Source organism: Hetaerina americana, unplaced genomic scaffold (assembly GCF_022747635.1).
Source record: "Hetaerina americana unplaced genomic scaffold, ioHetAmer1.1.p SCAF_7, whole genome shotgun sequence".
NCBI classification, from domain to species: Eukaryota; Metazoa; Arthropoda; class Insecta; order Odonata; family Calopterygidae; genus Hetaerina; species Hetaerina americana.
Window position 1 is genome coordinate 46,642,790 of NW_027287316.1, and position 22,665 is coordinate 46,665,454.

The 22,665-nt window shown below is 35.3% G+C and overlaps 1 protein-coding gene across 2 annotated transcripts; it reads right to left on the minus strand.

The window, feature by feature from the left end:
* Positions 1-1,025: 1,025 nt before the first annotated feature.
* LOC139696927 (alanyl-tRNA editing protein Aarsd1-B) lies at positions 1,026-22,602 on the minus strand. Of its 2 annotated transcripts, XM_071595822.1 has the most exons (12): positions 22,558-22,602; positions 22,346-22,478; positions 21,959-22,087; positions 19,696-19,855; positions 16,461-16,553; positions 14,913-15,043; positions 11,282-11,547; positions 10,317-10,383; positions 7,524-7,615; positions 7,192-7,246; positions 3,245-3,339; positions 1,026-1,334 (listed from the first exon to the last, which is right to left on the minus strand). In XM_071595822.1, exons 2-12 carry the CDS (start codon positions 22,382-22,384, stop codon positions 1,190-1,192), a joined length of 1,272 nt encoding a protein of 423 aa, XP_071451923.1. In that variant the 5' UTR covers positions 22,385-22,478; positions 22,558-22,602; the 3' UTR covers positions 1,026-1,189. The 2 variants fall into 2 exon arrangements, with proteins under 2 accessions (XP_071451923.1, XP_071451922.1); XM_071595821.1 differs by having other exon boundaries at positions 22,346-22,596.
* Between the last annotated feature and the right edge of the window lie 63 nt (positions 22,603-22,665).

The following is a 22,665-nucleotide window of genomic DNA, read 5'->3' on the forward strand; positions in this document are numbered from 1 at the left end:
TCCAGGTAACAGCTTGGACAGTGTTTGGTGCTTAAAAGTCCTGAATTCAAAAGAATCTATGTATACACATTTTACAGACTGCCAGATGACAAAGATAATTCTATAATAATCTAGATCAGAAAATCAAAAATTTCTCATCCCAAAACAATGATTGCAGCATTATAATCGGTGGAGATTTCAATGTCCCATCTGTTGATTGGAGCACATAGAGTTTTAAAATAGGGGTAAAGACAGAGATGCCTCCGAGTCGCTATTACATTTCTTTATGTTGAACTCCGGGCAACAACTCGTCACTTTTACGTCAATGACATTAAGTTACATTAAGGGGATCACAGGAATTAATTTGAATGGAAAAGAAATTAGAATACCTTGGTTCATAAATTGTAAAGCAGTCATAGGAGAGACTCGAGAAGACTGCAGGAATCTAGGTAATTCAATGGTTGTAAAGGTACTTCAACGATAGCCAATGAAAATTAAGGGAAAGAAAACTAAAATTTTGTGCATAAATAATGTGGGGTGGGGCAGAGAAGATGCAGGTAAAAATTGTGATGTTAGGAGAGACCTTAGAGCTAGTGGCAACTTAAACTTACCAATTAAGCAGCATACTATAAATTGGGATAAAAGGAGCTTGGCAGGTACAAATAAGAGAATAATTCAAGAAAAGGGACAATTAATATGCTTAAAGAAGATAGCATTACAAATAAGGAGGCAGTATATGACAATATTTGTGAGGAAAGTGGCATTCTATGGATCAGAGACAATGACCATTTGAAGAATGGCCCAGAAGTGGATAATATGTTCTGGACATTGATGACAAAATCAACAGATAGGGGAGAAACTAGAAAATGTGGGAAGGGCTGAAGTTGAGTGGTTCAGATTGAAATACTAAGCAATTTCAGATATGGTTTTAAGAATGAATGATGCCTATGCTTACTGTGACCCATATATGCATGCAAGTATTATTTTGAAATGAAACTATGATTAGGGATTATCTTTAAACCTTCAACTTGAATAAAACAAATACATCTCTCCCAAAGGTTTATTTGAACCAACAGGAACCACATTCTGAAGTCGTTTACAAATCTGATTCTTACGTTAGGATGCCAGTGTTAACACATTACATCTTCCTATCAGTGTCCATCATCTCTTACCTATCGATGAAAATTTAATTACATTATCACAGTCATAATTATACCTCATTTGTGCCATCTACAGGCACAGCTAGAAATTTTTCAATTGCTGCTTCTGCATCTGGTCTCTTCTTCAAATTGGATACTTTGGCTTGAAATCTTTGTCCTTTTCCAGCACCTTTACCACCCAAAATTTCACAGACACTGAAAATAAAGCACATATTATGCAAAGATGCTCAATTAATAACAAAAACAATCTTTTGAGTGCTCAGCAAAATATGCAATTCTCAGAATAGCTGACTGAAAATAATCATAGGAGGTAGTTATTCCAAACTTTCAAAGGATACTTATGAAAGCTACAAAATCTTACTTATTAATTTACATTTTTAGACTGAAATTATTTTAGATCACTAAGTTCATGAAAATTGTAGAAGGGGTGCTATTTGGTGCACATAAAATAGTTTCCCAACCCTTTCAAGAATATCCTGCAAATGCATTTAAGCTCCAAAATGTAGGAATTAAGAGCAATTAGCAGACTCTAGTGGTCTTAGCAGATTTTTCACTGGTTAAGGTTTTCAGCTGTCGATATTTTGATGGCTAACTCTGGCATCATCCTCAGCGCATTGACACCAGTTGATCAGTTCAGTTAAAAGGCTTTTATTTCTACTGTGCCATATAGATACAGAAAAGGAAGAACAGTAAACTTTGTAAACATAGCACACAACAAAAACCCTGTCTTGCTGTGTGTTATGTTTACAAGGTCATCATTTTTGCCATTCTAAAATATCCTCCACTTAAGCTCAGGTAATTTCTGATTGGCTATAGCTCATGCCCACATGACCTATATGGCTTCCACTATTGGCTGAGGGTATATTTCAGTTGAAGTTTCTTTCTTCAAGTTGGTTTCCAACGGCCTCCTTTCTGAGATGGTCCCAGTATTCATTTACTCTGCTAATCAGTTTGTTTGTTATTGAAGAAGACACAACAAACAATGGATAGCTTCTCAGGATAGCTGTCTCATCAAACTGTCTCACATATAAATGGTAATACCTATCAGGTTTTGGATTACCAAGCACTCAACTTCAAGAGTTAGTAATCCTTAGGCTTCCGCGCCGTCTATCTGATGAATCCATGCTGATTTCTGGGAATTACCATCCCGTAGTTTAGTTGGTGGACAACTGTTTCGCCCCCAGTCCTGGAGGCGTCTTCAGGTCGAAGTGGAGTGGAGAAGTATTTCTTAATTTAGCAAAACATTCTGGATTAGAAATTTGGTCACCATTTTCATTTTTCAGCATTAAATTTTCTATACTTTCCACGCTGTTTCTTTTAGTTTCCCAGTTTACAATATCTCACATAGCTCTAATCCTATTTTCAGTATTTACAAGAAAATAATTATAATTAGCTTTTTAAGGATGTTTTAGAATGATAGCATATTCTTCTTTGGCCTTCTTGTAATCAACATCAAGGATAGGAACACCCCTTAGTCTCTTTATCATACCTAACTCTTCGAGTTTTTGGCCAGCTTCTTTAACTTCATTTGTTACCCTAGCCTTTTTTGTAACAGTAAGTTTTTTTGGAAAACATCTCTAAAATAATAGTTTCATCATTCCAAATGAGAGTTTTTATTTTTCGTGAACACATATTATAAATTAAATCGACCCAAAACCTAAAATGTATGGTTATTCATATCACCACTCCATAATAAATACCTGCATTAGGAATTTCACAAAGAAACCAAAAAAAATGGCAGGTTGACTCTTAGAGTGAGGAATTATTAAAAGGAAAAGGTTTAACTGAGCATGTTTAAAGAACTATTCACTTCATTGGATCCTAAGGATATAATTCTAGAGCTAATTAATATTTGCAATATATTATGAGTGATTAGTAATGTTAATAACCATTAGCAATTATTGACAGCCTGACTAAATAAATTATGATCTAGTTACAAATTATTCTGAAAGCATCAAATCTTCGGAGAATATGACTGCACTAATTTATATTCAGCATAAAAAATAATTTTATGAATTGTTTCAGACATAAACCCTTCAATATCTGTATGGTCGCAGAAGTTAACAATATTCTTGGCTATGCATAAACTATGTATAATGACTCACATTGGTCCTAGCTTCTCCACAAGTTTGGGCTCCCCATACAATATCATATTACCACTCCCTGTTGGGTCTCCTGTCGTCAGGAAAAATAGAACATCCTGAAAAATAATCATCCCATTAATGACAAGTTTGAAAAGAAAATGAGTTTCAGAGCACACTAATTTTTCCTATATTAATATTGCAACAAAAAATATGCTTTCATTTTTCATGAAATCCTTCAAAAATGCTGTCTTGCAAACATTTTAGAACGGAGCCAGAATCAGAGAATTACTGTTAAGATATCTAGTAAAACAATATTTCTTTGTTTTCATATAATAAAATTTCCCCATTTGTACCAGATAAATCATATCAATGGTGTTTTTCAGGAATTGTCGTAAATATCTAAAAGAAAAATCATTATCATCAGAGATTCCTGATTCTCATATCGCAACCACATTTTGCCTTTAAAATTCTCATCCTTTTTCAAATCTCTAATTATTTAAAATTTGAGATGCAAATTTTTGTTCCCCATATTTTTCAATTTTTTTAAGAAATTAAGTAATTGTCAGAATTCCCAAGTTTTCCAGCTGAGTTGACATCTTGTACAAACATTAGTACAAACAAATATGCCTCATTCCGTCACTCACTGAATCAAGTGCCTCTCCTCCTACAAATGACTGACTCAGATGCATACACCCCTTAGGTATTGGTACCAGTTGCCAATTTGAAATGTTCAGGATATGACCTCTGTCAGTGACCTCAGCAGAAAGTAAAAATTTCAAGAAGGGAATCAAGAGTCGCATTTGATAACAATGTTGGGTCTCAATAAGAACAGCATGGGAATCAATGTGAAATTAAAAGTATGACATTTAATTTTACTCTTTTGAAAGACAAAAAAAATATAATCAACAGCTGTGATACTTGGCTGAAACTTGGCAACAAAATGGCCTTCAAACATGATTTTTGAATCATTTTGACCACATTAATGATTTTTTAGCTACATACAACAAATCGTAATTACCATCCCACATATTGCAATTCTTTGAAAACTTTTGGTTAGATTTTCAGACATGCAGGTGCCGCACAGATGTAATTGTGCAAATGTGCCTAAATAGTTTGAGAATGGTTTCACTAAATGGTTGAGCAATGGTACAAATACCTTCCCCTGATTGTTCAAACAACCACCATACCACAGTGTCTATATATGTATATGTAAGCACACTTGAATGTCATTTATAATAAACACAATTATTTACTGATTATGGTGAGTTATGGATGGATGCAAGCTACCAAATGGTGCAGAGACCTCTTCCCTTGCCACTCCTAACAAACACAAACTGAAATCCAAAAACTATAATTAACACCTCTTCCATTCTGCATACTTCCTTCCATTCAACATCGTTATCCTATTCCAACCCTTAACTTATAAGCCTAAGATTCTATGTCTTCAACAACCCATCACCAATCAGAATGCTTTGCATCCATCTTTCTTTCCTCCTTTGGATTTCTCCAACAATCCTCTCTCCTTCCCAACCATTTCTAGCACTTTCTTGTTTTTTTTCCTTTTAGTCCATTTCACCTTCTCCATCCGCCTCCACACTCATATTTCAAAAGACTCCAATATACGCCTATCATCATCCGTCAATGACTATGTTTCTCCACTGTACAAAATCACGCTCTGTATCAAATTTTTGATGAGCCTTTTCTTAGCATCCCCACACAACGTCCCTGCTATCAATTTCCTCCTCCTTTTGAAAGCTTCTTTGCCTAATTCAATTCTCCATCTCATTGAGTAGCTTCAGGTGTGATGTGGTAGAAGTTGAACATAATGAATAACTGATCAAAGCACTTTTCCACTTGATAATTTTTTTTTTAATTTTACGACTGGGTTTCCATGTATTACATCATCATCAGATGATATAATACATCGAAACCCAGTCGTAAAATAAAAAACTTTTTCTATCAATTGGAAAAGTGTTTCGATCAATTATTCATCTCCATCTTATGTCCCTACTACTTTGAACATTTTGGTCCAGAACACTTCGGAGATAGGTAAACTGTTCCACCTGCTCTAGTTTATGAACTCCTATTTTAATATTTCACTTAGCCTTTCTCTTTCTTCAAAACCTCATAACTCTCATTTTATTTGCATTCGCCGGGTCCACAATAAAATTAATATGCATTCTCTGGGAAATGTTGTTCAAAACACTCTCCCCCAGCATTAATACACTTGCGGAGACATGTCTGTCTTGCCTGGAAGGAACCCCGAAACTCCTTGATGGGAATGTCTCGCAGGAATGTTGTGACATGCTTTTAAATGTTTTTCACGGTCTCTAAATGCTTTCCTTTCACCTCTCTCTTCAGCCAGAGGAACAATAAAAAGTCGCACAGAGCCAAGTTGGGACTGTAATGGGGCTGTGGGACCACCTGAGTGGTGCTGCGGCCAGAAAGTTGGTAATGATGAAGGAGGTGTGGCTGGGCCCTCCCTCCTGCCATGTTACAAAGTCGAAAAACACACTTCACGCAAAGGCACTTCTTTCCACTCAGACTGCTGGGAGCAAACTGGCAACCAACTGCATTGAAAGGGAAGACCACACACCGCATTTCCTGACTGATTTTACCATGCTACCATGGATAGTCGCATCACAATAAAATCATGCCCATTACTTTCATAATGGACCATGTATTTTAATCCCATATCTCTCACATTGACTTTCCATTGCACTCATCAATGGTTGCAATCCTTTATGCACATGTTATATGATAATGACTCTTTGCTAAAAATTCATTACTTCAAATGTTGAGGGTTATTTTATTTTACTGAGTTGTTATTTTTAAAAGAGACATGCTGCTAAATGATTCCAACACATGATTTTGAATTTTCATAATTGAATGGAGTTAAAAGTTAACATATTGTTTCTCATTCTTAAATAACTTATATATATACAGGGTCAATTCCAGAAATAAGTAGTCTTTTTCTCATTGTCTTTTTAGACTCAAAAGGAATTATTCACCAAGAGTTTTCGCCTCAGGAACAGACAGTGAACAGAAAGTTTTACACGAAGTCCTTGAAAGCCTGTGGAAAAGAGTGCAATGTGTCAGGAAGGAGATCTTTGCCAACTGGAGGCTGCACCATGACATCACGCCATCCCACATCGTCTTCCTAGTAGCCAAGTACCTGGCAAGCACAAGGTGGAAACACTGCCTCAACTGCCCTGATGTTGCACCAATGCACTTCTTTTTATTCTCAAAAATTTAAAGGAGCAGCAAAGGCAACCATTTAGGAATGCTGGATAACATAAAAGAGGCTTTGATAAGATGCCTGAACAATATTCCTTCCAACACCTTCCAGGAAGCATGCTTTATGCTATTTATTTGTGGGACAGACCATGTATTTTTAAATTGTGATATTTTTTAAATTAACATTAAATTAGGAATTTGAGTACTTTCATTAGCATAATTTAATACTTATAAATTCCAAATTAAATTCACACATCGCTCATCATTGGTTTGGTGACCAGGGTGTTAGGGAAATAGACATAAAGTGGGTATTCTGCTTGCCAAATGCCTTGTGCAGCATGTAAATAAGTGCCCCCTTGGTGAATGTTGTCGAGAGATCTAGTGTCTTGTTAGACTGTGCGGCCATGGTTTGCAGTAACAATGTAGCAGTAAATAAATGTTTCTGAAAGTTTGTTCTATTGAAGGTTCAACCCCAAAAATATCATTGACAAAATCCAGCACTTCGTGTTTCAGAGTTTGTGACCAGAAATGGTTCACGAGTCTTCTATATTAATAATACCCTAGCAGTACTGAAAAGTGTAATACATGCACATTGCTGTGAGTTGCAGCTATGACAATTCAATTATTCTCCATCATTAACTTAAGAAAATACTGAAATAAGTGATGCTAATTCTCAATGCTGTACATAATATAATCAATAAATGCATGTGTAAATAAATAAACCCTATTACCTGTTTCCCCACCTCGCTGAGGAACACACTCATGAAGTCTGGTTCTGCCTCCTTCCTATAAAAATAAATGGTGGTCATAAATAAATACAGAAAAATTTTTCCACAGCATATTATTGAGTAATTTAAATTTTTTTCTCATTTAAATGTTTAGATGTTTACAAAACTAATATGTTAAACAATCATTAATATTTAAGATGAATGACTTTCAATAGATTTATTGTAAATATTGGAAACAATAGTAATATATTAAATAGTAAGCCGACACACCATTTTGATTTTATGAACTTATTTTGTGAGCATGAAAATGGGAAGAACAGCATTTAGAGATTTACCTGTGTAAAGAGTAAAACTTAGGCTTAGGATCCAACATTTTAAACTTCTCAGCCTCCATAACAGCAACATTTCTCAGGACTGTCTGAAGATTCTGGAAACACAAAGTAACAATGTTTGATCTTATTTTAGAACTACAAGTTCTTCTTAGGTTCATTGTCTCATGATGTTGGCCTACTTTGAAACTTCATACCAACAAATGCACATTTTTCACATCCATAATACCATCACCATACGTCTCATTCAATCGACAATGAATTTTAATGGGTGTTTAACTACACAAGTGGGAATAGTGCATGGTTACAGTCATTATTGTACACTAAGAAATGAAAAAACTTCTCACTCTATTGGCAGCTACGCAAACCTATGCATTCTATCATTCAGCCATCTCTTTTTTGTTTTCATAATGATAGCCAAAATCTGTTGAGATCAACCAAAATATTCTATTTACTTCGAGTTTCAAGAAAAATATTGGTAAAATTTAGAACATGAACAAACCTTGTGGAATCAAAGAATGTCAACCAATCCATAATTGAAATATAGTTTAAGAGAATTCGCCGAAAAGTCTGCATGCACATCATATCACATAAACATATACTGCCCATAAGGATGGACATTTTGAATATAAAATAAGGCAGCTGATACATCACATTTCATCCCATTGAAGATGAATTACTATTACCATAAGTAATTACATTGTAAAATTTAGTTTCTCAACTTGATAAATTTTGGTCTTTTCAAAAATAATTTCCTAGAGAATAGTATTATACTACGAGGGTCATCCGGAAAGTAGTACCCGTTCGTGCCGCATGAAGTGCTGACGACGCGAGTAGCCGCTGGATGAGGTCAGATAGCTTCAGTGGCTTGTCTGCCTTCTCTGAGCCAAGTTGCGTGACGCTAGCATTGCCTGTGTTGTTTCTGTGATTGTTTACAATGTTTAAAAAAATTGAGAACGCCGCCAGTTGTGAAGTGAGGGCAGTGATTAAATTCCTCAATGCAAGAAACGTTCGCCCATGTGATATTCATCGCCAATTAAAGGAGGTGTATGGAGACAATGTAATGGACGAGTCGTCTGTTCGGCGGTGGTGTCGCAACTTCAACATGGGGAGGGGGAACACACACGACGATGAGCGTTCGGGGAGACCGTCTGTCATTACAGACCAACTGGTGAGCTCAGTTGACGAATTCGTGAGGAACGATCGGCGCGTCACAATTGATGACATCTGTGAGCATTTTCCCAATGTTTCTCGAACAATTGTTCATGAAATTGTTAAACACCATCTGCATTATGCAAAAATTTGTGCAAGATGGGTCCCTCGCGTATCTCAATGAGCTGGCGGCGAAGGACTATGCAGCAGGAATACAGAAACTTGTCACACGTTATGACAAATGCCTTAATTTGCTTGGAGATTATGTTGAGAAGTAGTTTAAAGTATCCTCTTTCAAATAAAATTTTTTATGTTTGTTAATATTTACTTTTGTGTCTTTATTTCACGAACGGGTACTACTTTCCGGATGACCCTCGTATAAAATATACTTTCCCAACATTCATGATTTTTGGTCTTATGATAAGTACTTTCCTATAGGATAAGAGTAAGTAAAAGTGTCTCTACTAGTTCTGAAGATTATATACATATATACAATGCATGACTGATTTTGAAATGTCTTACTCTGTGTGCACTTCCATTTCCATGCTAACCTCTATTGCAACAGTACAGATAATAACAGTTTGGGGTGAAACTGTTTGTAGAGGGTTGGAAAACAATCATATTGCAGTGCTCTTTGGTTAAGGCTAATACTTGGATAGGGACAAACAACAATGCTTGATCAATTTTGGCAACATTAAAATCAAGATAAAATGTTAGAAATAGCCATAAACACCGTAATCAACCCAAAGGTCGGTTTGGTAGGTGATGATAGAGTTCACCCAGTACTAACCCAATGGTATGTGAAATTTGCACATCAGGGTAGGGGGCCAGTTCCTTTCCCTGTGCCGGTTAGGGTTTTCCAGGATCTGGTACCCAAAAAATTACACAGCTTGAGTTGAGCTGATGGTGCCCAGAGAGGCTTGCTCAAGAATCGAAACCGGGCCCTCCGGTTAGTAGTTCAACGCTCTACCCCCAGGACAATCACAACCCATGATAAAATATTGAATTGCCAAAGTTTAACAGATCCTCACAAGTGATAAATACCTAAAGAATCTAAAAATGAACAAATTACTGCACTCAAGTAAATTCTCCCGAAATCCGTAAATCAATGGTTCTTAAGAGTTTTCCCAGTGATCTGATTTAATTTGTAGTCTATAAAGCAATTACTTGTTATCATGACTAAAAGAAATGATTCAATAGTAAAAAAAATAATTCATTTTTTGTGCTAATAATACTTATAAGAAATCAATCGTGCAAGTTGTTGACTGAACATTGGAATAGGACATTAACAACTTTTATGCTGATAGATGCACATCATTTTTGACAATATCGATGGCATTTGGTTCCACAGAGGTTTTTCAAATAACATCCAACTTCCGACTCCTTTTGTAAAAGAAAGGGACCCTCGGACATTGTTATGACATCCAAGGATATCCATTGGTGAAGTTGACTTCATCTGTTTCTATGGGAGTGAACAAATTGAAAATTTCAGTCTAATTAGCTTGTAAAATTGAGTTCGGACAATTAGAATCCATTTTCCAGATAACCTGTCATTAGATTTTGAGTTACGTATGAAAAATTCATAATGGACAAGCAGTAATGTCAAAGCATGATAATTGAAAGGGATATTTGGAAAAAAATATTTACCTTGCTGCACTGCTTGAATGATTTCTGGAGTTTATCCACCAAGTCAACATGATCAGCAGGAGCATTCCTAAGAAAACAAGGAAGAGATAAGTACACAATTGAAACCATAACATTGAGCACTTTAGGCATACCCTACATCCTTAAGGGTGAAATAGTGTCTAGAGATGTATTACACATCACTTCTGTTAAAATGAATTCACGTATGAAGATTTTTGCTGCAATACTGAGTAAAATGTATTTCCCCATATGTTCCATATGTAGCGACACTCAAAAGCTACCTTTGCATTATCAAATTGTTACAAAAACCTATGACTTTAGGTGCAAATGCAATGTTCAAGGCTGTGCTACAGTACAAGTACATATTCGTGCTTGCAATGCCATTTCTGACACAAACGTTTCTGACGTTAATTTTGTTTGGTTGTACAAGGTAGCAGCATGATCAGTAGGAAATAATCTTGCTAATATGAGTTTACATACATGGTGCACTAAGATAAAAAAACAGCAGATCCAATATTTACAATTTAAAACACCTGAAATTTTCTGCTGAGAAGAAACCACACCGTGTATTGATAAGAATAGCAGATTGTAGTCAACCAACATTGTAAATGAATGGCTAATAATGGAGAATAAATTATAAACTGGTAACTCTTTCAGTTGAAAATTTCATAATTCAGTGACTAATTGCCAAGTTTTTCTTTATCACACATAACCAACTTTTAAAAGTTTGATATTTTCTATGGGTACAAAAAACTAATCCTGAGAATGAGAAAAATCTTTTCAAACTGCAACCATAACAACATTATACATATCCACCAAGAAATTTCACCAAATGCAGCTGGATTTTTCTCATTGGCTTTTGCCAATTTAGATTACATTAGCAAAATATGGATCAAAAGTCTGAATTGTACTCTGGCTCTTTTTAGCAGACTTGTGAGTGCCAAGAAGTAGTAGTTCTTCTAACTCACTTTAATAAAGATGTCAGCTGTGATTCTCTCAGAAGTGATTCCTCCAGACGAGATAGGACCCGTTCACCAGCAAGGAAGTACAGAAAAAAGGACCGGTTTGGTTTCCCACCTCGTGCTTTCCCCCTCTCCAACGAGAGAAGTTTAATGGCTTGCAGCTGCCCAAGGTGTGAAAGGTGTGTTCCACAGCACATGTTATCCTCAACTCCTGTTATTGTAACCACTCTCACTGGACCTTTAAAGCCTTCTGGGAGACCTCTGGTCCTCACCTGCAGAGACAAATATATGATCATAAAAATGACTCATGACGAATTACTGACATTTTTTTTATCCAGGTTGTGAGATGCAGAGAGAATTTTAATGCATGCCCAGAGTGTCCATAGAAAGGTGTCCATCATGCCAATGCAATAGGAAAGTGGGGTGAATAAGTTACAGAGAGGAGATGAGGCAATAATAGAGGTACCAAAGCCACCCTATCCAAGCTATCAGGGCATCTATCACTGGTGACCATCGACTTAGCTGTGGACACAATGCTTCTGCAGTGACCATCTCCTATTTAATAGATACATCTTTAGGAATGACAATTTAATTCCTTCAGATTCCAATCATTTTCCAGTATCAAAACAAGTTGATATTGCAAACCACTTCAACAATCAATTCTACCAAATTGGGAAAAGCACTAGTCTAGCAATTTACAATATAAAAATCTGTCCAAACTCAATATTTCCTGCACCATCACTCATAAAGAAGTTGAAAATATCATAATAACTTCTGAAAAAAATGGTGTACAGGGCACGATGGGGTATCTATGCCAATCATTAAAATGGCAACCAAGGTTATCTCTGATATTTTTAACCAGACTCTCTCTAATGGTCATTTTTACACTGCACTCAAAACCTTACTGATAGTTTCAATTCATAAAAAAGGATCATACAGAGAAGCAGGAAATTATAGACACATTACAATCATTTCTGCAATCTCTTGGATTTTTTAAAAGCTGCATTACAATCAAGTTGTTAATTATTTAATCCACTTCAATCTTTTTCATTTTTTCCAACATAGCTTCATAAAGGGAAAGTCAACCATAACTGCAACCTTTCAACTTGATAAAACAATCATTTGTGGGCTTCCTAATCAAAAAGTGATAATTGAGATCTTTCTTGACCTATCTTAAACATTTGATAATAAAGATCACATCATACTCAACACCAAATTTATGAATATTGGGATTTATGGCATTGCTTTATCATTATGATCTTCAAATTGTATGATTGTTGCAATTGTTTTAGGGGAAGCAACCTACAGCTAAGGTCATTTCCACCATTAAGGATGGACAGGAAAGGATGACGGTTGGAGAGAAACCCGGAATTGGCATTAGCCTACTCTTAACAAAAGGCACAAAGGGATCCACAGTTTAAGATATTAACACTTCTGCTTGTCATACTCTGACAAACATGTCAAACTGATGTAAGTCTAAAAACTTCTTATTGAATGAGAATAAACAATTACTTCTTTATTATTATCAATTTCTATAATTTCATAATAAAATAAATCCATCTAATTTACGTCATCATCTCAGAAAGATTCACATAAATCCATTCAATGGTCCAGTTCCACAAAATTTTTGGAATTATCTCCAAGTGAAAATCTTGATTGCTATTCTCAGGTTGATGTAATAATGAATAAATTGACCACTGGGACATACATGATGAGGAAACTAGCCATAACTACATCACCTGAGACTTTGAAACTAGTATACAATGTCAAAATTCATTCCTATCTGGCCTATGGAGTTGTCCTCTGGGTGAGCTCTAGATCAGAGATGAAGGCATTTTCTATGAAAAAAACTTCTATAAAAGCAATGGTGAATGCTCCCATCAGTACCCAAGGAAAGTCACTATTTAAGGCACTGAAATTAATGGCTCTGCCATGCATAAACATCTTTCACTGCTCTTTGCTTGTAAAAAAGAATCAGTGCTTGATTTCCACCATGCATGATCACTTGGCACGTCAAAGGGAGAATGTGCACCTGAAAAATCAACCACTCCCTATCTCTAAGAAAGGCCCCCACCACATAGCCTCACTTATTTATAATAAACTGCCAATGGACCTGAAAAATAATTCCATTGTGACTCTTTTTAAAATTGAACTTAGGAAGTTATTAATCCTAAAATGTTTTTACAGTATAGATGAATACTCGGTCAAAAAATTGAATTCTACTTGCCATCCCATGGAAGTAAAATTTCTTTATCAATAGAGTATCAATCCTTTGAAAACAAAATTATATTCACTCAAGCAAATAGTGAGAAGGGAAAGAAAAAGAATCTGGGTATTTAACAAGTAATTAGTACAATTAATATAATTTTAATATTAGAAAGTACCTCCATTCTTTCTTTTACAGGATTAAAAAAAAATATGAAGTAAAGAGTATTTGGCATCTGGTTACTATAACTACAGAACTACAGCCGATTACTGAGTGGAATCGCCATTTTTTCCGGCAACCCTTACAATTCCTTGTGAAATAATGAATCTTAGATAGAGGTGACAGACTAAGTTTACACAAAGGCAATGCATTTATGGATTAAATGCAAGCCTTTATAAAAGGAGTTCTTCTGGAATCACTTATATTTGCTGATGAATATCAAAAAAGACCCAATCCTAGCAAAAATTAAGTTATTTCATATTTTTCTTTAATATGTCTTTTCCTTGTAGCAGTATTTCAAATATAAAAAATTTTGCTCATTAAACCTTGGGAAAGGCAAGAGGTAGATTACATTTTTAGTTTATGAATGGTTAAGAGAATTAGAAACCATAGTTAAGAATGTGATGCTAAAATCTACCAATTCTCCAATCCTAGGTAACAATTGCAATTCAAGGAAAAATAAATACTTATGCATGTAAATGCTATGTGCATAATTATTTTTGGAAATGGAGTCCGTAAAATTCTGGGATAGGTAATTCCTATTAAAGAAAAGTGCAAAAATTGCGGTCTAGTATGGCAAATAGTCTACATACCATGCAATTTCATGTTTCATACTTTCTATTTCTTCTCTAAATGGAAAAAACGTTAATAACACAAATATATGTTATTCTAGTTGCTGCAGAATATCATGAATTGACGTTATCAGACATCAGATTGTTGCTTTATACATTCAAATGCAGCAATAAAATACCTAAAAATAATTGCAGTGTATTTAACCTAATGGAAAACATGCATTCCTATTAAGGAGGAATCTGGATGAAGTTCAAACATTAAAACGAAAGTGCTCACCTATGTTCAACAAAAATTAAATACATAATAAAAACCACTCTTTTAGCATTTGTATAATACATCAATACTTACAATTGACTACTAAACTGTTTCCCATTGCTCTCAGTAGACCACCAACTCAAATGAATTCAAGAGCTCTACAATTAGATTAAGTCTTCTTGGATGTCAATGGCAAGTGAGGGGTAGTTGATAGCTGTTGTTTCAATGACAACGCAGCCATCATCTCCAGGCCAAACTTAGTCCTGTTTGGCTTGTTCTGAAGATGGTGACCAAGTGGCTCATTGAAATTGTAGACATACAAACGGAGACCGCTTGAGGGCATGGAATAAAACAAACAGTAAAACCTTTCCAAGATTTACTTACAGTTGTTAGGTGAGGATCCCCTTCCTCGTAAACATTGACAGATATAGGGGTAGCTTCTCTGATTTTTGCATTCACCATATTCTCTAAATCTTTCATTTCTGCATCCGTCATTACATTTCCATTGGCTGACTCTGATTATCAGAAAATGAATTGACCATCAATCAATAATCATTTAATGAAGTTCACTAAAATACACATATATTAAACCCATTGTACTAAACTATTGAGTGGTATTAAAAGTTTGAAATCCTATTCCTCTCCTAAGTTCAATGTTGGAACTAAAACTAAACTCTAAAACTTTAAGAAGTTACTATCTAATTCAGTCATAAACAATAAATCAGGTACAGTTATAACTCACAGACTAGAACCTAAAATTAAGCCAGTGGATGGTCTCAGACAGCTTGACGTGAAATTTGGCTAGGGTGATAAGAGATACATACATAGATAAACAATGTTACCGGGATGCATTTGAGAAGTACTGATTTTTATGAACTGCAAACCCATTATGTACTATGTTTGCTGTTGGTTTGCATTGAACACTAATGAAATTCAATGCTTGATAGTTATCAATACACAATACTACATATGATTATCATATATTTAGGATAATATTCTAAATAAACTATCAATAAATCTTATATACTAATTAATGCCAAATTTAAGGAGGTACATAAAAAATATGGGTTTTCTACACACGTATTACCAGTAGTAGTAGTAGTAGTGTTTAGGGGAGGCGACCGACAGCTGAGGTCATTTGCGCCATTAGGGATGGACAGAAAAGGATGAAGGGTGGAGAGAAACCTGGTGTCAGCATTGGCCTGCTCTTTACAAAAGGCGCCAAGGGGTCTGCAGCTTAACGTCCCATCCAACGGACGGTGTACTCACTCAAAGTGCCCTCCACAAAGCACCTCAAGTAGGGATTGAGATACCACTGAAAAATATTCAACACTGCTGGGATTTGAACCCGGGCCTTCTGGGTGGGAAGCCAGTACGATAGCCATCTCACCATCTTGATCCCCTCGTATTGACAGAAAATTACATAATTGGGTTAGCTGAATTTTACTTGCATTGTGTAATACACTATATCTGGACCATGATCCTCCTTGATAGTGAGGCAAGGGCAATCAAAGCAACAGAAATTCGGAAGACTAGAAGCACTACCAGAGACTGATAAACAGTTAATTGACAAAAAGTTTCTACAAAGAGTGGTAGAAGAACGAAGTCTAATAAAAAGAAGAGATAATTTAATTGGACATACTTTGAGAGAAAATGGCCTAATGAACAAATATGGAGAGGGATAAGTGAGTGGGAAAGGTTATCGAGGAAGAATATCCGGGATGAAATACATGGAACATACAATAACAGATGCCAAAGAGAAGAAAGCTGTAGAAATTACGAGATTTACAGGCAGAAAAATTCATGAGAGGAGCATTAAATCAATTTTAGGATGGATAACCAGAGATGATTATGACACTCTAATTATCTGTTAAGATTCATGTTGAATAGGAATTCATTCAAGAGGCACAGAGATGTGGCTGTAACACTTACCAAGTTCTATATGACAAACTTTATCTCCTAACCACCATGATGTTGTACTATAGCCAAAGTGTTTGTCAGCAATAGCGGTGATTAGATGCTGTCCTGCAATACAATTAAAATGTATTCTATTAAATAAGTTAAAAATATAACCTTCAACAATATCTGACAGTTATGATTATCCAGAATAATGTCTTGTTTGGCTGAGAATTTTTGAGCTGAAATTTTTTAAATACCAATTTTATGGGCGAAAAAACAGCATTTTCAACAGCTGCATTTAATTATATTTAACCAATGTGTTTTCTATTGCCTATAGGTCACTTCTTACAGGCTAAATATTTTTGAATGATTTTTATCTCTGATTCCGCAACTCATTTCTTTGGTTGACTGAAACAGAAAACTTTTATTAAACGTTTAAAGACAATTATAATAACAGTTTATAAATTATGTACTTTGCAGATACAATGATTAAATGCACAGATGCTCTTCCTATATATGCTTTTTTAAATTTTTATTTAAGATCATTAAAAAAATCTTATATTTGATACAAGTATTATTTGGATTTGAAAGAAATCAGAATGCTGGGATTCAATGGACAACCATTTTATTTGAGATTTTTTTAATATCTATTTGAGTCATAAAAATCTGAATCGAAGGCAAGTATGTCCTCCTCTGGGTGAGTAATATGCCATGTGGCCTATTGGTCCAGCAAAATTGCTTAGAAAGAAATGAATTTGTCAATTCTTGTAAGGGAAAGTTTGAATTTATCCTCACAACCATTGATAGTACGGGCAGCTCTATATGGAGGTCTCTCAATGGAATATATCTTCTGGAAATTTGCATTTTAAATATCAGGTCTACTTGCCTTCTATGAATATGCCAGATTTTACAATTTCACATGAAAATTACTTGTTTAATCACAGCTACTTCATAACTGCAACAAGTGCCCTAAATTTATGTTTTTGTATCTCCTCAGCCCCCAAGTCAAGTTTCTGGATCAGCCCGTTTGAGATTATAATTAAAATTCTCAAAAGTTTGAAAAACCACGTGAATGTTGGAAAAATTATCATATTTATCAGCATATAAAACCCTTTTTCCATATGCATTTTAAGAAAAAAATTTCTACGTTTTTCATGAATTTCCACTATGACTTATACTTCTAATTTTTTAGTTTTTTATGCCTATAAAATTAACCAGTAGCTATATTAGTTAGGTGCCTTTTCATCATCAATCTCAAAACCAATAAGTCCATTTCAGGCACTAAATGAATCCATTGACGCCTCTTCTTCAGAAATTGAGTCTTCGCATGACAAATCATCATCTGTGCCAACATGTACCTTTATAATTCCACATTAATTGATTGATTTTACAACTGTCTCACATTTCACACCATTCCATTAAGTTTTGACCCAATCACAAATCTGTGAAATGCTAGGCTCTCTCCCCCTCCTTAAGGTGTCACTTCAAAATCATTTCCTTCTTCATTAATTCTATAAATGGATTAATAATGCAAACATTTAAGGATTGAAACTGGCTCGTCATATCACCTGGAATTACAGCTACACAAGCTTTTTAATTGGTTAATATAATTTTTCACATTATTTCACAATATTCACAGCATTCTGTAACCCCCGAAACTGGGCCCATACTAGCAAGGGAGGTTTCAGGATGCCAATATCACACCTTTTATAGCCAAAACTGCATCCCCCTTTCAACCATCCAGCACTTACAAACGTGAGCAAAAAGCACCTGTAAGCAGTTTTTCATTAGGCAGGGTTTTACTTTTACAAATAAAAAGAAGCAGCAATTTTGTTCCATTAGCACAGCAAGACAAAATGACTGTGTAATGAATTTTCTTGAGTTCATACGTTTTAACAAATATACTTTCTGCACCTTACGAATTTATGTTTTATTTGAGGGTATATCGAACATCAGTAGGACCTATTTCCTATTTATGAAAGTTCAAATTGTTTTCTTATTCTTTTCAAACCCAAGTTTTTAATTCTTCCTCTACTACCGGCCATGTTGCAATTCCATATCGCAGCTTGTATAAACTGCAAATAGCTTTTCGTAGTCCCTCTTCCTGTCTTTGCCAAGGTTGTCATTCAGCGGTGATTCAAAAATCCTTTCTGCTGCTGTTTCCGTGTTCTTTGGCATACGTAAATTAATACATGAATGCAATACCATAGCGGAATCTGCATTCTTTTTTAGCCATGCTCTGCCATGGAATCTCAACATAAAATAATGTCGATGATTTAAAAAAATGTTTCATTTAAAAGTGCATTCCAGTTTTGGAAAACAAAGTAACACCCTGCTGTTCACATGTTTTCGCCGATGCGATTGAAATTATCCATGATTGCGCATATGAAACAGACTCCTGTCATCAATGGTTATTCTGGATACTTCCTAATCAACCCCATTTTGAACCATATATTCGCTTATAAGAGTCAAGAGTGCTTGACTAAAACTCATACAATTATGAATAATGCGGACATAATTGCCAAAGTACGTAGAATTGGCTTTAAGTAGGGAGTTGCACCCATTACACCATTTACAACTGAGTGGAATACATAATTTTTAATATATTTTCGCATAATTGAAGTAGTAGTAGTATTTAGGGGAGGCGACCGACAGCTGAGGTCATTTGCGCCATAGGGGATGGGCAGGAAAGGATGAAGGGCGGAGAGAAACCCGGCGTCGGCATTAGCCTCCTCTTTACGAAAGGCGCCAAGGGGTCAACAGCTTAACGTCACATCCGACGGACGGCGTACTTAGTCAAAGTGCCCTCCACAAAGCACCTCAAGTAGGGATCGAGATACCTCTGAAAAATATTCAACACTGCCGGGATATACCTCTGGGTGGGAAGCCAGTACGTTAGCCCCCGCACCATCTTGATCCCGCATCATTGAATAAAACATGCACACACACATTGGAGAAATTCTAATTTTAGATTTCAGTGGATATGATCTAATTTTACTTTATGCTGTCTCTTTCAGAATTAATCGAAAGGTATATCCCGGAACTTATCATTTTTATGGAACAGATAAAAATATGGACAGATTAATTCGAAATCACTCTTCTGCAAAAACAATGCAATTGATTACTTAAAACAATATATTAATAGAAACCAGTTTTGACACACATAATTTTGATTATCAGCTTTAAAGATGCACCCTATATTTTAGGAGCATTTTTAGGGAGGAAAAAGTGTTCTATTCGCTGTCAAATACAGCAATTATTTGCGTACCAGTGTGCTGTTGCATTCTGTCAAACCGCAATTTCCAATCAACTGTTTGCTTCACTGCTTGGCCAACTGTAAATGGTTGTCTGGTTATGTGCACAACATCATCTCCTCTTCTTTCTAACTGCAATACTTCCTCACCATCAAGCCAACCATGATCACTTGGCTGCAGTCGGAAAAAACGAATGAAGAAAAGTTAAAGAAACATTCAATGACAGTTAAAAAAATATACATTTCATTTAAATAACATAATAGATATACTGTCTATCTTTCATCATTCAAGGCTTTCTGTTTAAACGGCTAGGTCTGATGACATATTTACGAGGAAAAATTTCTGAAATGAAAAACTGCTGCCCTCGTTGGGAATCTAGACCAAGTCATTGAAGGAACAGAACTAAAAGCATAATCTTCAGCAGTAAATAATAGTGAAGATCGCGTGAATGTTTCCTAAACTGATTCCTCAATTATAAATGCTTATCGTTGGATGGTAAATTCAAGAAAGTAAAGCATGAAGGGAAAATCACAAGGGTTTTACATTTCCACAGGAAAGAATTAATTACTGTTGACTGGCCTCACCAAATTATGGCATCATCTGAAATAGATTAGAGAGAAATGTAGGAATCCAGATGATGCTACAGTGTAACTAAACTAGTCATCAGCAATACATTCTTTCCTGTGGAAACTCAAAGTCATTTTGATTCTCCCTTCATGCTTTACAAATGAATTTCCACAAAGTATCAGCCTCAACTATTTCCCAAATTTAAGAAAGGTTGGGGTGACTAGAAACTTCAAATATTAGCGATTTTTCAGAGAAAAACTGTGAAAATAAACTGATGCTGTTCTTTGGATATATAATTCTCCCATGATTTGCGGTATCATTTTTTTATTCTAAACAAAATGATACAGATGAAAAGCTTTCTTTGGTTGTCAAATGGGTCAGATTTTCCAGTGCCATTACTTTGATGCCCAATTTCATGTACATGCACTTGGCGAACTTATGATTTGAGGGAGATGGATGAGTTAGACTTCAAAATGTCAGTAATATAAAACCTGATTTAGTGGAGAGCTCTGGGAAAATTACATTCATTTCATTCTGGGATTATAAGGGTGAGGAAGGGGGGGAAGGAATAGAAACTAAAGGGTTAGGGTTTTCTCACAGTCGGCCATTTCCAAGGAAGCATTATTAACCCTGGGTGGAAGTGGAAGCTGAGCATGTGGATGGTATGAAAACTGAAAATAAACTTTGCAAATAAAATGAGGGAACTTTGCGGATAATCATTGTACAATGTTGTTGATTATCAGCGGACCAAGAGTAATCAATCAACAATGCTTAGTTCCTGACTAAGCATTGTTGATTGACAAATCCCTGACAATAACCACAACCATCTCCTCAACTCGTGCCCATAGAATCCCTATAAGAAAATCAACTCAATGAAATGCTCACATCACCTCAAATCTACACTCAAATTATACTCCAATTAGATTAATCAAAAAGATTGAAACTCCAACATCAGTATTTCATTTCATATAGGTCACCATTTGCAAGGATACTGTTTTGACCCAAGAAGATATCATTTCAGGTAATAACTTGATAAATTACTGAATACCACTAGGATAACAATTGAATTATTTAGTTCGGATTTTAGCGTGTTAGTATGAACGAATTTTAGTTCTAACATACCAGACTTAATAGTTATAAGTATCAACACCATTCTAATCATACTGAATGATGGTTTGATAGGTGAAGATATAATTCAACTGTATGCTCAACAGCATGCAAAATTTACACATCAGAGTAGGGGAGCCATTTTTTTCCATGTGCTGCCTATTGTTTCCAATGAAGAAGGTAAGAAAAAAATCACATAACTTGACTCATTTCAAAACAAACCCATAAATTCACCACTTCTAATTAGCAAATATAAACATAAATGGATTTTCCTTAGAAAGTGCTAAGTAAAGAGTTGTGTTTTACATGAAGAGAGACAAAAGATAAAACTGTAAATTTGTTTAGCTTTAACTGAAGTTTATCCTAAATAGTGTTCTATTCCCCATTCTCTCTGGAGTTATCCTGTAGCAACTAAAGGATACATCCTGAACCGCTTAAAAATCAATACTTTTTATTTTCAAGTTTTAGTAAGTTCACCATAAAACGATGACAGTATTGTCATAACAAGGACATTGTCCAAATATTTTGGCTCAGATCAGATAGTAAAAATACAGCCTTTAAAATGACAGAATTAGAACTTTAAAATGGTCAAGTTTTCGATACCTGTCCTCCACCTTCAGGGAAAAGAATTGTGTCCTCTAGCAGCACTTCATACGTTCTGATTAATTCCTTCTTGCCGTTAGCTTGTATGGTGGCTGTGGATTCATTACATGACTTCACAACGGAGGTGAACTAAGAGTAAAGAATTTGAATCACATTACTTGTGTCAAAAGATGAAACAAGAAATTAAAAATATCAGATATTTAACCACGATGAATGATTAATATTGAGTAGCAAATAACTCTAAAATAATACATTTACATACGCAAGACAGCGTAATAAAATGGGGATTTATTGTAATCCAATATAGTGGTGCAAATAGTAATTAATTTTGTCAATGAATATTAAGCACACACAGCGGTCCTAAAAATACCACAAAGATCTGCATACCTCTGTTTTGAAACTGTCTTTCTGACAATATAAAATCATTTTTCAAGCACTTATTGTAACAGGATTGAGTAGAAAAATTTGTGCCGAAATCAGCTCACTTGTTTCAATCGAGTGTGACCGACAATATTGTGATCTGGAAGTTTGAAAATTATTTTCACTGGTCCTTTTTACAGTGCTACTCATTAATATTATTTTTATGTGGAGTGAAGTACTTTCAAAACCCCCACAAGCAGACCAGTATGACACTCCAATCGGAGGGAGCCTAGCGTACGACTTACGCTACGTCGATGTTTGCGTGTTTGCAAATTTTTGTTTACAAA

Excerpts from the sequence above, each read along its gene's own strand:
- LOC139696927 (XM_071595822.1), bottom strand. The coding sequence starts at position 22,384 with ATGATTTTATATTGTCAGAAAGACAGTTTCAAAACAGAG. Across the intron at positions 22,088-22,345 it reads AAGACAGTTTCAAAACAGAG|TTCACCTCCGTTGTGAAGTC; the intron begins GTATGCAGATCT and ends CTTTACTCTTAG. Across the intron at positions 7,616-10,316 it reads CATTCAAGCAGTGCAGCAAG|AATCTTCAGACAGTCCTGAG; the intron begins GTAAATATTTTT and ends TTGTGTTTCCAG.